At 39.6% G+C, this 15746-nt stretch overlaps 2 protein-coding genes across 7 annotated transcripts in view; one reads left to right on the top strand and one right to left on the bottom strand.

Moving 5' to 3' along the window:
* Positions 1-1302: 1302 nt before the first annotated feature.
* On the top strand, positions 1303-9012 carry LOC105013902 (DNA damage-regulated autophagy modulator protein 2). Of its 2 annotated transcripts, none has more exons than XM_010875755.4 (8): positions 1303-1518; positions 1919-2052; positions 3214-3281; positions 5160-5302; positions 5530-5707; positions 7735-7811; positions 8212-8304; positions 8617-9012. In XM_010875755.4, the coding sequence occupies exons 2-8, from the start codon at positions 1922-1924 to the stop codon at positions 8761-8763; spliced, it is 837 nt and encodes a 278-aa protein (XP_010874057.1). In that variant the 5' UTR covers positions 1303-1518; positions 1919-1921; the 3' UTR covers positions 8764-9012. The 2 variants fall into 2 exon arrangements, with proteins under 2 accessions (XP_010874057.1, XP_010874058.1); XM_010875756.4 differs by having other exon boundaries at positions 1305-1518; positions 8641-9012.
* Positions 9013-10002: 990 nt separating this feature from the next.
* Positions 10003-15746, bottom strand: part of LOC105013904 (DENN domain-containing protein 2D-like) — a 32806-nt gene continuing 27062 nt past the window's right edge. For 4 of the 5 annotated variants that reach the window (XM_010875759.4, XM_020051749.3, XM_020051750.3 and 1 more), the window contains 5 exons: positions 15436-15607; positions 13949-13999; positions 13235-13316; positions 11268-11513; positions 10003-11086 (listed from right to left, as the gene is read on the bottom strand). In XM_010875759.4, the coding sequence (XP_010874061.2) occupies positions 11022-11086; positions 11268-11513; positions 13235-13316; positions 13949-13999; positions 15436-15607 (616 nt within the window). In that variant the 3' untranslated portion in view covers positions 10003-11021. The remainder of the gene's footprint in view (positions 11087-11267; positions 11514-13234; positions 13317-13948; positions 14000-15435; positions 15608-15746) is intronic. The other variant, XM_020051751.3, reaches the window with a different exon arrangement.

Below are 15746 nucleotides of genomic sequence, written 5' to 3'. Positions count from 1 at the left end.
TCCCCACTAAGTTCTCCTTCTCCGCTATAAATTGTTGTTGATATGAGGAATGCATTTTCTGAATTTTCCCAGTCTCCTCCCATTTTAAACTTTAGGAGGACATGAGGTCCTGGTCCACACCTGCAGAGTACCTGGTTTGGGGGGCCAATTGCTGTCCCTGTCCTTGTCCATCTGGTCATACTTTTGACCTTGTCTAAATTTAAATAGACTCTGGATTTAGCCCGGATAAATGTATTCATTATTCCAATTGGACCGGCTCAGCCAGAAGAGGACTGGTCACCCCTCTGAGCCTGGGTCCTCTCTAGGTTTCTTCCTAAAATTCAGCCTTCTTAGGGATTTTTCCTAGCCACTGAAATTCAAAACTACTGTTGTTTGCTCCTTGGGGTTTAAGGCCGGGTGTCTCTGTAAAAGCACTTTGTGACAACTGCTGTTGTAAAAAGGGCTTTATAAATAAATGTGATTGATTGATTGATTGACTGACATATGCCCAGGCTGACTCATTTATATGTGTGAATGAGGTTGCTATGACAACATACAAGGGGTGCTGGAAGTCTACTGCCTTACAGAGGAAAGGGGTAGACTGATGTGTTCAGTGATAGTTGGAGGAAAACAATCTGTTGATCTGACTGTGCACGAGTTCTGAGGAAAATCTAAACGAAATGTATACGTGGTTAATGCGTAATATTGTGGACAAATGTGCTTTAGACAAGCATGTCCATATCTAGCTTATTTGTCGATCTGGAGTGCAAGTAATTGTTTTAAGAAAATGTATCTCCCCACAGAAATACTGCATGCTACCTAGGAGATGTCATCATTGTCCTAGAGCACTGGAATTTGTTCGTAAAATAAAAGGAAAGTGCTGTGGAATGCAGGGTTGCATGCTGCTGCTTTGCGGTGTTGCAGCTTAGTTCAACTGTTGTTTTAATCATAATCCAAAAATGGAAACCTCCCTATTTTTTTTTTACACCAACATTGATAAACAACATAAATATTTACAAGGTAAATGGCTAGCAATATGACTCACAATATATTTAAAATATTGGATTTACAGATCGTCCAAATCTTAAAGCTTTTTACTTCCGTTTTTTACTGAAATGTGAGGAAATGCTTTATTTTTATTTGACTGCTGATAGCGTATGTAAAATGCTGTGTTATTTATGCATATTGTCATTAAGTATTTTTGTCTACATCTGCTTGCCTTTTTTGAAGCTCGTTTAGCAAGCCAGCGCTCAGTTAAATAAAAGTGAAATCACGCAGTGGAGTCAGCTGCTTTCAGGCTACGTAAGAGCAGCAGACTAGAGTCACAAGGTACCTCAGCCAGTCTGCATATGGGACACACACTCCTACATTATTTCTCTAACACACATTTCTGTACCACTCTACTTCATTACCCTTCAGTGCAGTTTCTCAGCTCACTAATAAGTGCAGGGTTTCACAAAAACGTGTTTCACACTTGGAGCCTGTCTTGAATCTCCCGTTCCGATTACTCGGAATACTATAAGTGATACTTCCGATACTGTAAGTGATTCCATCATTGATATTGTGTGATAGAACTGTTGTGTTGTGTGTGATGGTATCAAAACAGTTACAACTAAGATTGTTTGTACTGTTGTCTATGATAGTGTGTACAAGGATTCAGATATCTGTGGTGGAGTCCGTGTGGGATTTAGACATTTGTGTTTATGTACAGTTTTGTAAATGCAAGCTTTTGAGGTAATGGGTGTGTGAGATGTCATTGGGTTTTGACCATGAGATTGACTGCATATACCTTTGAATAATGGAATGACGTTTGCACGTGATTGTGTGATTTTTGCCTAGGTAAAATATGAAGTTATTTGGGCATCTTTGTGTGTGTACTTGTGGTAAGAAACCATTAAAAGCTCTGACACGACCCATTCTTCCCTGCCCTGTCTAAAAGAGTATGTGGTGGTTCCAGAGGGGGTTATGTGTCCTCCCTGTGACCCTGGTTGTCTGGTCATCCGCCACCTTTGTCTCCAGCTATGTCACTGCTGTGCTGCTTGGCCATGTCGACCCACTTGTACCTTATATCAGGTACTGGACTTGTCTACCTACAGTGTGTGTGAGTGAGAGAATGGGGCAAATATGCTAAGTTGAATCTTCCCTTACATTAATGTCAAATGGAGACTAATAGAAAAAGTCCACACTGCTTATCTCTCAGAGAACAGCATCCCCACGGTAAAGCATGGTAGTGGCTGCATTATGTTATGCTGAAGCTTTTCATTGACATGGACTGGGAAACTTGTCAGGGTTGAGAGTAAGATAGATGGAGCCAAATACACGAAAAGTCTAGAGGAAATAATTCATACGTCTGTTAAAGATGTTCACTTTTAAACAAAATAATTATACACAGCCAACTCTAAATTGCAGTGGTTTAAAATCCAGGAAATAAAGTGTCCTAGAATTGCTCAGCCAGTAGCTCTGACCTAAATCCAATGGAGAACCTGTGGCAAGTAGCTGATTAACTTTCCAGTTAATCAACTATGCCCATCCAACTTGTACTTGATTAATTAGGCCCAAAAGATTGGTTTGTTTACCTTTTAGTTTTACTTTAAAACAATATTTTCCACCTTCAAAGTATTGTCTATGTTGTGTTAATCGAAGGTAGAGAATCTCAATTAAATAATTTTTCACATGCAATCTGCTGGTAAATACAAATGATGATGATGATATTTGTGGTCTAACGGTTCACAGGCCAATACAGGAAACCCTAACCACGGTTCTATCCACAGTTATTGTGCACATAAAATGTCATTTATGTCAAAAGATAATTTTGATACGTTGGGATTTGTTGGTGTCTGTTATGTGAGACATTATTTATCCTGAAGAAATTATGCTTGGCTGCCTTTTCACCATGAGTGGAGATTAGTTTTTGGTGATAAAATTTTTATTGTCACAAAATACATTTCACCAAGGCTACGACGACTCTTATGAGTTTTACAGTTCCTGGTCTTCCACAGTTTTTCCACAGGTCACAAAAAAATAAATCAGCACAATTAATTAAATAGCTTTAAAAAACAATAGATTGACACTTGATTATTTTTTTTTGACTCAGTTAAAATCTGTCACCAATTTGATAGAAACCAAATGGCGGAAAGATTTCAATCTAGCATATATAATGGTGTGATTCACATTTAGATACAGCATAAAACAGTAGTGATTGTGGTGTGTGGGTTGATGTGTGTGTTCTTACAGTGACACCAGTGCAGCGGTTCCTGAACGCTGTGTCTTTGGGCTCATGCTGAACATCTCTTCCTGTTTAGGTAAAAATAAGTGTACACGTCCACAAAAGACACACACAAAATACTAGGAACAATAGTAAAAGAGGTCCCAAGTAAATGGGTAATGCAAATGACCTGCTTCAAGTATGCTCCATACTTCCAAAAAGCCAAAGCCTTTAAATCAAATTCACTGGCCCCTCATTTTTCTCTAGTCTAATTTGTGCTTATGGCCTTGCCTCATCTGCTATTTTTTATCACACTGCTTGCTTACAGGGAAGTATTCATTAGCCTCTTCACTGGCGATAAACAATGATTGAGCTTGTAGGTGCCTGACTTTCCAAAGTCACTGGAGTGCAATTTGTGCCTTCACATCCAATGATTTACAGTTTTTCTCAATTGCTTACAAGCATCGGTCAATACTGAAACCACAATAACAAAACTCTTCACACAGTGTGCATTACCAACATGCATCGTTTCAATACAGTTAATCTCACCCCCAAAACTCACTAAAACCACCAAAACACTTCATATATGTCTCAAAACAAGCTTGTTCCATCAAAACACTGGCAACAATTCTCACTCACATAGACTGTCACTCATAACACACTGACCTAAAAAACACTAAAAACAGGGATCATTACATGAATGACTGTTTTATCTTATAGGTTTTTAAAATAATGTTTCACATAAATCAGTATTTGATCATAGAATAAGAAAAACACCTCACGTTATTGACTATACTAAAGTATTCAGAACAAAAAGAATCAGAAAAGCAGCAATTTGAAGGAATATCCTTTATTTTTTGCATATAGTAAATTATACTTTTGAAAAATAATAAGTTCAAACAAAATACTAATTTACACAAATTCCAGGGCTGCAACAAAAACAAACAAACATCAACAAGTATAGTATAATCACTAGCCTCTCTGTATTGTAGGGGCCAATGAGTGGACAGTGGAGAGTGCTGCAAACATTGTGATGTTAGCTCCTCTCTGGCCTGCTACATCCACGGTGGCTCTCTATCCAATCACATTTCTTCCACTGCGGTGTGTTTTCGCCAGGTTGAATCCAGCTTCATCCACAAAGATTAATTAATGTGCAGTTTGACTGGCTTCCATTTCCATTACAATAACAAACAAACAGTCAATCTATATTTTAACAGTACTTTACATTGTATAATTATGTATATATCCTGTTTGGTTATTGAACAGATATATTGATACCAGAGTTCTTTCACACATTCACCATTTCTCTCAAAGGTTACAGTGTACAACACTTGGGTCGGTTTTCAGTTGAAACTGCAATCAACTATGTTTGGATTGACTAAATATTTAACTTTTTTTTTTATTTCAATCTGGTTACTGCAGAAATGCACACCAGTTGCCATCAATCTGTTTTTAATGTGTTTTAACAGTTTTGAGAACAGTGTGTAAGCATTTGAGAAAACGTCCTGTGAATATATATTTTTTTAGGTGGTGGAGTTTGAATGAGAAAATAGTTCATGGATTTTAGGGAATGTGTTCATTGAATGTATCTTGTGTGAAGGCAATGAGAAATTATTCCCAGTTTGGTTCACATACACGTTCGTTTTGCTGACTGTGTGAAGAGTTTTGTTAATGTAACTTCTGTATTGTTCCATGCTTGTTGGGAAAAACTTTAAACTCCTGATTGCAACGAGGCAATTCATTTTCCACTTCCATTAGGGTGCCCCTGAAGATATTGTAAACCTGATCAACAATTTTAAGGACTGACTTAGATCAACACACGGCTCAAACAGTGACTATTCAAAAGGTCCAGGGAATGGTGGAGATGGAGGTTTTCTTAACATTATCCTAGGACTCTGGTACATTTAAATCTAGTTCTGTGGATGTTATTTCTCATTCGTCATGTGTCTATTCCTGTATGTGGTTTACAATGCAGGTGTAGCCAATGTCTATGTGCGATACAAGCAAGTCCAGGCACTGGCACATGAGGGTGATCTTAGACTGCATCGACTTAACTATGTCGGCCTGGTCCTGGGCATAATGAGCTCAGTGGGTATGTGTGTTGCCGCCAACTTCCAGGTACAGTACATACAGTATTGGTCCCCTGTTGTTATCCCTATCATCATATAAACGCCCAATCCCAAATTGACCCCTACCACATATAAGGCTTAGTTTTTATACGAAGATTAAATATTCTCAGATCAAGATTAGAGTGGCAATCCCCTTTAGGTGAATGTCCACAAACGTCTTCCTTTTTGAATGTGTGAACGCTTGAGTTGCATTTTGTTACCTCTGCTTTTTTGTAGAAAACCACAATCACATCTGTGCACTTGCTGGGTGCAGGGCTGACCTTTGGCTGTGGGGTGCTCTACATCCTGGTTCAGACAGGGATGTCTTACCAAATGCAGCCTCGCTTTCACGGCCGGGATGTCCTGTGCGCACGCACGGCTGTGGTACTTTGGACAATGGCCAGCGTTATCATTGGTATCCTTCACCATACCTACTCACACACACACGCAGTATATAAAGGGAATTTGCAGACTTTGATATCAAAATGTATTAAAATCAAATGGACTTAATGATGTAACAGGCTACAAAATGTAAGAAAAATATGTCACTGCTAGGATTCTGAAGAAAAATGCTTGAAGTATTTTTATGTCCAATATAGCCAAATAAGCATTAAAAGGGCCAGTCTATAAATTATGTTTATCCATAGATTTGTGAAAATAGTATTATAAATACTTAATGAGCATAGTTTAACGGTTGGACACATTGTAAATAAATTATTTAAAGTATCAAAACACTGTCTATGAATTTTAGAGTGGTTAGGTTTTTCTAGCCCCAGCATTTAGCTTTCATTGAAAACAGAGGAAGGAAAAAGTATTTGTTATTATTTTAATTGCAAAATTATAAAGAGAGTGCCTGTCTGCCCTGCACATCATCTGTTTCATGTAAATAAAAACGTGAGAAATAGTAATATTTGCCATTTTATAATAATTTTCAAGTGGCCATTTCTTTTTTACATGATGATATTGTGTACCTTCAAAATTATTCATTAATCATAACTTATTTTTAAAAGCAAAAATGAAAATGCCAGGTTTTTGTGATGTAAAAGATAAATTCAATTGAAAAACAAACTGAAATCTTTGAGGGGGACAGATGAAAAATAAAATATTAATAACCTGGTTGCATAAGTGTGCACCCTCTTATAACTGGGGATGTGGCTGTGTTCAGAATTAACCAATCACATTCAAACTCATGTTAAATACAAGTCGTTACACACCTGACATCATTTAAAATGACTTTGATGAATGACAAATAAAGTTCAGCTGCTAGTGGGATTGTCCTGACATTTTCTTAGTTGCATCTCAGAGCAAAAGCCATGGTCCGCAGAGAGCTTCCAAAGCATCAAGGAATCTCATTGTTGAAAGGTATCAGTCAAGAGAAGGGTATAAAATAATTTCCAAAGCATTAGATATACCATGGAACACAGTGAAGACAGTCATCATCAAGTGGAGATCATGTGGCACAACAGAGACATTACCAAGAATTGGACATCCCTCCAAAATTGATGAAAAGATGAGAAAAAAACTGGTCAGGGAGGCTTCCAAAAGGCCTACAGCAACATTAAAGGAAATGCAGGAATTTCTGCCAAGTACTGGCTGTGTGCTACATGTGATAACAATCTCCCGTGATGTGTTATGGTCTGATGAAACCAAGGTTTAACTTTTTGGCCATAATTCCAAAAAGTATGTTTGGTGCAAAAACAACACTGCACATTACCAAAAGAACACCATACCCACAGTGAAGTATGGTGGTGGCAGCATCGTGCTTTGGGGCTGTTTTTCTTCAGCTGGAACCGGGGCCTTAGTCAGGGTGGAGGGAGTTATACCAGGCAATTTTATACCAGGCAATTTTGGCACAAAACCTGCTGGTGTCCGTTAGAAAGCTGAAGATGAAGTTCACCTTTTAGCACAACAACGACCCAAAGCACACATCCAAATCCACAAAAGCATGGCTTCACCAGAAGAAGATTAACGTTTTGGAATGGCCCAGCCAGAGCTCGGACCTGAATCCAATTGAACATCTGTGGGGTGATCTGAAGAGGGCTGTGCACTGGAGATGTCCTTGCAATCTGACAGATTTGGAGCGCTTTTGCAAAGAAGATTGGGCAAATATTGCCATGTCAAGATTGGCCATGCTAATAGACTCCTACCCAAAAAGACTGAGTGCTGTAATAAAATCAAAAGGTGCTTCAACAAAGTATTAGTTTAAGGGTGTGCACCCTTATGCATCCAGGTTATTGTGAGGTTTATTTAAAAAAAAAAAAATCTCAAAGATTTCAGTTTGTTTTTTAATTGAATTGTACTTACTCATATGCCTACCTGACAGTATGTTGCTGAAATGTTACCCGTCCTGCAATAGTGTGACTACATATTCCACTGCTGCCATTCTATGCCTTGACTCTGTTCTGCTTTTTTTCTCTCTTTCTCACTATCTCTCTTTCTCAGCATTCGTGTCATCCGTTGTTCTGTATGATTACATACCAAGTATGAACAGGAAATTACATTGGAGTCCAACAGACATGGTGGGAAAACACAACATACGCTTCCTGTATTGCCTTACACTGCCTCATTCCTGTTTGGACCCCAGTAAGATTAGCTGCTGCCTAGGGAGGTTCTAATGGGGATGCTAAAAATGACAACTGAAACACTAATACTCTGTGATCCTACTTAATACTAGAGGATTGGAAAGACCATCTCTAATACTTACTACACTATGTGCTGATTGTTGACCAACACCAAAGTATAACGTGAATGGAATGCTACTTTCTACTAAATCCTAGACCATGGAGATCCTTTCTTTGTTGATACATTTTCTGTAATATGACGGTGCAAAAGGTCATATATAACCTGGGACTGTGGTTCATGTAAAATATGTACGTTTGTTTCTGATGGTTTCCTCTGTGGGTTCATGTTATCTTACAGGGTTACACGGCCCATCTAATCAGCGCTATGGCTGAGTGGTCTCTAGCTTTCTCCTTCATCTGCTTCTTCCTCACCTACATCCGAGACTTCCAGGTATGGTCTTCGTGCATTTTCTTCTCTATCAGAACCAACAGCGAATTAAAACACACATTGCACATACCATTGTAAGGTTTCCTCAGACCCATTTTGCATAACCCATGTAAAGAGGTTCCATTTGTTTGAGTATTGCTGAATGTGAGACATTTAGGGACAGTTTCGCAGACACGGATTACGTTTTTTTTTTCCTAGACTAGGCTTAATCTGTGTCTGTGAAACCGGCCCCTACTGTGAGATAATGCTAAGCTCATTCTCAGAGTTGTTTTATCATACCAAGAATGGAATGAATGGTTTCTCTCCATGTCTTAGATTTCTGTGTTCCTTGCTCACCAGAAAATCCAGTTGCGGGTGGAAGTTGTCATGCAGAGAAACCACCTTTATGACTACACCCATTATGATGTTAGAGTGCATGTACACCATGAGGAGAACTCACCCCTGCTGGCTGGGGGCATCTGAGTCACAACACTCCTGTGGTATTGATGCCACAATGCTGTGCCGTCCCAGAAAAAAATTCAGGATTCTGGTATATTTGAACTTATCTGTTATCATGTGATTTTTGTCCATGGTTTTCAAGGAAAGGCGGCAAGAGAATGCCATTTAAGAATTTTTTGGACCAAAGTGATCATGCTTCTGCCGAGCAACTCTATTCTGTTTGGACCAAACAACAGTTTAGAGTACGGCCCATTTGATTAAAGGAGATGGCCATACACCAAATTGGAATGGATTTATTTTGTGGGCCTTGCTAATGCTGCTCTTCATCTGGTCTGTCAAAAGTTATACTCACCTGATCTTTTTTGGGGGTGAAAATGGATGGATATATTCTGGATAGGGATGCATCATCTCTTCTGTTAATCAGCTCATGTCTTATTGGAAATCACAGTTACAGATGAAATCAACAAAGCATTGTTGCAGTGCCCTTAAAAGAATACTTTGGGATATGTGCAATGAGATCCATTATCAAAATAGTTGAATACAATGATACAATTTGAGTTCATTTTGATGAAAATGTCCAACTATTGTTAGATTATGAATGTCCCCTAAAGGATAGGCACTGAACACAAGCTTCAGTCATGCCTTTTCAAGGCCAATAAGGTTTTGAGTTTTGAGGCAATCAGAGATAAAAAAGAAAGATAATAAAAAAGCAAAGAGCCAACCTGAATCCTTGGGTTTGTTCATGTGGAACACAGAACACACACAGGGCACAAAGAACAAACCCCATCATGACGGTCCACAGCAACAGCACCCAGAGGGATGTACCCAAGTAGACATGTACAAAAAGTGGTTACACTTTATTTTCTGTCCCAATTTCCATCTGTAGATATTTTAGAGATAGTAATACTGTCAATAAATGTTCAGCAAATTGTCTGTTGATAAGCAACTGGTTCCTAAGGTTAGGGTTGGAAGGTTTTAAGTAAGGGTTAAGGTTAGTAGCTAGTTAATGTTGCTGATAGTCTGTAGAGCATCTAGACAGACTTTTAGTACTCGAAAAGGCATTTATTATCTGAAAGGCCGGGCTTCCAGGCTGACTCAACACCTTGTTGGCTGTGAAACATGTGTTTTAAAGTTTGCATACAGGTAGTATGAGTGTGTGAAGGTATGCATCCATGTCATAACGAGACCAACTAAAAAGAAAACACTACTGACTGTCAGTAAGGTACGGTGTTATGGGAGTAAGGAACCAGGTGCAGGCAGGGGTAGTCGTGTTGAATCTTTAATTTAAACAAACACCGAGCACGAATAAAACACAATGAAAGAAAAGGGCTGACTTAAGCAGCAAAACGAACTTAGGCAACAGGTATGATGTCCTTACAAGTAACGGGGGGACACCCACACCCACCCAATGGCAACAATGATCCACAATGTGGGGAGCAGAGGGGAAACATTTACACACATACTAATGAGCAGATAGGGACCTGGTGTGCATGATTAAGACGTGACAAAACAAGTCCGGGATGTGTTAATATGTGATGGGAAGTGAGAGTGTACGGAACGGTGCCGCTGCTGCTCACTGTACCGTGACACTGTCTAATGTCTTCCAATTGAGAATGTATTCTTATTATTGTACCGGCCCTGGTAGTCTCACTCTATTTCAGTCAGTATTCTTTTCTTTTTTTTGGTGTGTCATGAACATAACCCAAAACCAGTTTTCTGTGATTTACTGTTGGTTCCTCTTTGGGTGGATGAGTGAAAATGGCATGAAAATGGCATGAAAACGTCATGTCCATTATTACTTACAGTCCACAGCTTTTTCTGTAACTGTATTTTTAACGTTTATTTTTGGTGTAGTACTATTGCATAAATAAATAGGAAAAGTTTCAACAGGATATTTTTTATGGACAGTTTCCAATGACTGTAACATATTTTGTGATATTTCCTATTTATTATAACGAAAGGTTTTCATAAAAAAAAAAAATCTTGTCATCATCGTTGGCAGGTTCTGATGGTGACAAAGATTTAGAACCAGAAACTCATTATGGCAAAACATATAGCCAGTCGCCTTGTGAACTATCTACACAGTAGCAGCACATATAAAACACCCACTGTTACCCCAAACAAACTCATTTTCACACAGATTAAAAACAAAACTTTCTTTCACTTCAAATATTTACATCTACATCTGGAAACAAATACATTTATAATCACACATCCACAGTAAATTATTTATATACACTATATTATGAGCTGGTTTACAGTGTATTCATTTTGCATGACAGTTAGTGTTTCTTCTTAGCATCTGCTTTTTTCTTCTGGTATTCAACAACCTTTTGGTGGAAAATCCCTGAAATAAAAAGAGTTGTTGATGATAAATTAGCAATGGATTGATACCTGAACCAAGGCCTGTTATATCCCCCATAAAACCTGGTTTCATCAAAACTTTAGATACAGTTTGTTTTAGTTACCAACATCTTATAAACACTCTTATAAACATGTATAAAGGCTCCATGTTTTACCACACACACCTTTTTGGGAGCTTGTTGGCTGCTGCTCCACATCCTGGATGAACAGGTCAAACATCTGGGTCTGGAGGAACTTCTTGACAAAGTGTCGTGTGGTCTTGGACTCGATGGCCTTGTAAAAGGACCTGCTCTGAAACACCCCTGGCTCCCCTCTGTCATTCCGCTTCACGTACGAGGCAAAATGTCCCACCGTCTTCACAAAAAAGAGGAGGAAAGCTTCAGAGACCACCTTGTTGAGCTGCTCTACAGCTGTGGGGAAAATGGGAAAATGTAACCACAATTCAGGAGGTTATCTGGGTGTGCATCTTGAGCCATAAGACTGAAAATACCCGGTCCAAAATAGAAAAACCTGCAGTCATTTTGCAGCGTAAAGACCAATTGCAATATGTCAAATATGGTAGTTGACTGCAGTTACTACACTTTTACCACAGTTTCAAAATGGCAAACATTTTTGTAAGAGTAGTGCCATTATTAAGCATCACAATGACGACGTGCTAGTATTCCAAAAGCTCTCATTACAAGGATCAGTGTGTGGAACAATTTACACTGTATTCAAAGGTTACAGCTAGTTAATCAGCACACTTGCTTCGTTACTGCAGGTGAGAGAGTAATACTACACTCACCTAAAGGATTATTAGGAACACCATACTAATACTGTGTTTGACCCCCTTTCGCCTCCAGAACTGTCTTAATTCTACATGGCATTGATTTAACAAAGTGCTGAAATGTTAGAAATGTTGGCCCATATTTATAGGATTGCATCTTGCAGTTGATGGAGATTTGTGGGATGCACATCCAGGGCACGAAGCTCCCGTTCCACCACATCCCAAAGATGCTGTATTGGGTTGAGATCTGGTGACTGTGGGGGCCATTTCAGTACAGTGAACTCATTGTCATGTTCAAGAAACCAATTTGAAATGATTCGAGCTTTGTGACATGGTGCATTATCCTGCCCATCAGAGGATGGGTACATGGTGGTCATAAAGGGATGGACATGGTCAGAAACAATGCTCAGGTAGGCCGTGGCATTTAAACCATGCCCAATTGGCACTAAGGGGCCTAAAGTGTGCCAAGAAAACATCCCCCACACCATTACCCCACCACCAGCAGCCTGCACAGTGGTAACAAGGCATGATGGATCCATGTTCTCATTCTGTTTATGCCAAATTCTGACTCTACCATCTGAATGTCTCAACAGAAATCGAGACTCATCAGACCGGGCAACATTCTTCCAGTTTTCAACTGTCCAATTTTGGTGATCTTGTGCAAATTGTAGCCTCTTTTTCCTATTTGTAGTGGAGATGAGTGGTACCCGGTGGGGTCTTCTGCTGTTGTAGCCCATCCGCCTCAAGGTTGTGCGTGTTGTGGCTTCACAAATGCTTTGCTGCATACCTCGGTTGTAACGAGTGGTTATTTCAGTCAAAGTTCTATCAGCTTGAATCAGTCGGCCCATTCTCCTCTGACCTCTAGCATCAACAAGGCATTTTTGCCCACAGGACTGCCGCATACTGGATGTTTTTCCCTTTTCACACCATTCTTTGTAAACCCTAGAAATGGTTGTGCGTGAAAATCCCAGTAACTGAGCAGATTGTGAAATACTCAGACCGGCCCGCCTGGCACCAACAACCATGCCACGCTCAAAATTGCTTAAATCACCTTTCTTTCCCATTTTGACATTCAGTTTGGAGTTCAGGAGATTGTCTTGACCAGGACCACACTCCTAAATGCATTGAAGCAACTGCCATGTGATTGGTTAATTAGATAATTGCATTAATGAGAAATTGAACAGGTGTTCCTAATAATCCTTTAGGTGAGTGTATATGATAGACTCTTAAATTACACTGGACACTTAAATCCGCAATACAATAAAAAACCTGTTATCTAAATTGAATTATCCAAAACAAAAACACACTTACAAAATGTTTTCCCCTTTTCCATGTGTTATTTTGTTCATATCCAAAAATACTCACAAGCGTTGTCTTTCCTGTGTCTTAGTGACTGCAGTATTTCATCATGGAGCTTAGGGGGCAGAATTGACTTCTCATCACCACACTGTGAAAAGAGTAAAAAAAAAAATATGTGTAACTAGTATAACAAATTACGAACTGACTGCTAGTAATTATTATCCAATCCGATTTAACAATCCAATTTGAAATGTAATATTCACTCTTAAACTGTCATTTATTTGTGTAGGAGCTCACTGTAACTGATTACTAGCACCTGTTTCAGTTTCAGCACCTCTGAACATCAACAAAAAATATTATGTATCATACTCTATATATACACTAATGGCACAAAATTAGTACCATGTGAGATGTTGAGGGAAATGAGGGCTTAGTAGACTTTTCTATAGGCTAATAAATGTTAAAGGTTTGACATATTGTTCCACCAGATCTTCCCCACCTTGCAATGAGATTACTAGACCCTACTGGGTTTGTGCGAAGCCTCTAATGTCTACTAATTTCTCTGATTATGATAATCAATAATATGACAACGCTAAATTTCCCTGACCCCAATCACGTTAGTGAGTGCTAAACGTGCAAAATGAACAATAAAAGCTGAATATCTAATCAAAACAGTATACAAAGCATATATGAAAGTTAATATGGTACTTTTTGCCTGTAAACGTAGGCCAGTATTGTTGTTCCACCATCAAGACAACATGACACATTACAGTTACCCACTTGAACTAGGAATGTTTCCGTCTTATCCTCTGATAAGTCCACCACAAGCAGCTGTTGGAAAAAAGTAAAACTCTAATAAATATTCCAACACCATTCAACCGCAAAATCTCACTTTACACTGCTCAAAAAAATTAAGGGAACACTTAAATCATTCATCGGTTCTCAATGAACGAAATATATTAAATATCTAAATCTTTACTGTACATTGTGTAATGTACAGTAAGTTGAGAACAAAATGACGTAACAACGGTCAATGGAAACCAAGAACACCAACCGATTGAAGGCTGGATTAAAACTCACACTAAAAATCTAAGTAAAGAATTTAAATCACAAGCTGTTCCAACTTGTGTGAATTTCATCATGGCAACTCATAATGTGACTCAGTAGTGTGTATGGCCCCACGTGCCTGTATGCACTCCTGACAAGGTCTGGGCATGTTCCTGATGAGACAGTAGATGGTGTCCTGGGGCATCTCCTCCCAGACCTGGATCAGGGCATCAGTGAGCTCCTGGACACTACTTGGCAGCATCAGATGCACCAATACATAACTTCCCAGAGGCTCTCAATTGGATTCAGGTCTGGGGAACGTGATGGTCAGTTAATGGCACCAATGCCTTGGTCATCCAGGATCTGCCAACACTCCTCTGGCAGTGCTCCTCCTGTTCTTACTCGCACAAGGGAGCAGATACCGGTCCTGCTGCTGGGTTGATGCCCTTATACAGACCGGTCCAGCTCTGCTTGTGCAACGGCCTGTCTCCTGGTATCTCCTCCATGCTCTTGAGACTTTGCTGGGAGACACAGCAAAACTTCTTGCGACGGCACTCATGGATGTGCCATCCTGGAGGAGCTAGACTACCTGTGCAACCTGAATGGGCTGCAGGTACCGCCTCATGCTACCAGTAGTGACAAGGACACTAGCAAAATGCTAAACTCGAGAAAAATCAGTCAGGAAAGATAAGGAGAGAACAATTGTCTGTGGCCACCACCATTCCCTTTTTGGGGGTTGTCTTGCTGTTGCCTCTACAGGGCTCCTGTTGTCACTTTCATTTGCAACAAAACAGGTGACACTGATTCACAGTCACTTAAGCTTCCTAACTGGACAGAGTGATATCCCTGAAGTTTTAATGAATTAGTGTTATACTGTGATGATCGCGTGTTCCCTTCATTCTTTGAGCATTGTATATGTAGAATATATTGGACTTCATTAATGGTTCAAGGATAACAACCAAAATGACACATTTACCATAAAATGAAGTGTCATGATTATTGGCATCAATGTTTTGTGCATCTTCCCTTTCTAAGGATAATGGCACAGAGCCATTTCCTGTGATGTGTCTGATTGGAGAACACATTGGAAAGGATCCTAGACAACTCCACATCTTTAAGATGTTTAGTCAGGCTTTTGTGCTGATCCTGAAGCAAAGTCTGGATGTCCAGGCCAACACTGCTTTAGTGTTATCACAGGGTGTGTTTGGACAGTAACTCACATCACTCTGGTCTATGACCTGGTCCAGCAGCCGCCTCTGCACTCCCAGCAGGAAGGGTGTGGGTGCCATGACAACGTCAATAAGGATCTCAGGAACAATGGAGATAAAGGTGTGCTGCCAGATGAAGGGGTAAAGAAGGGCAGCCACAGCGTGGATCACCTGGGACAGGGTGCTGAAGAGAAAAAAAAGGGTAATCGTGTCACTGTCTGAAATTACTAAACTTTTGGTTAATTCATACATTTAGATATTTGTTTCAGAGTGCTTGTCAACTTGATATCTCATTTAATAGAGTGAGGCAATGACAGTTTAAC

The sequence above is a fragment of the Esox lucius genome, chromosome 12, assembly GCF_011004845.1.
Source record: "Esox lucius isolate fEsoLuc1 chromosome 12, fEsoLuc1.pri, whole genome shotgun sequence".
Taxonomy (NCBI): Eukaryota; Metazoa; Chordata; class Actinopteri; order Esociformes; family Esocidae; genus Esox; species Esox lucius.
The sequence above is the reverse complement of the archived record's forward strand: the minus strand, read 5'-3'. Positions and strand labels throughout refer to the sequence as shown.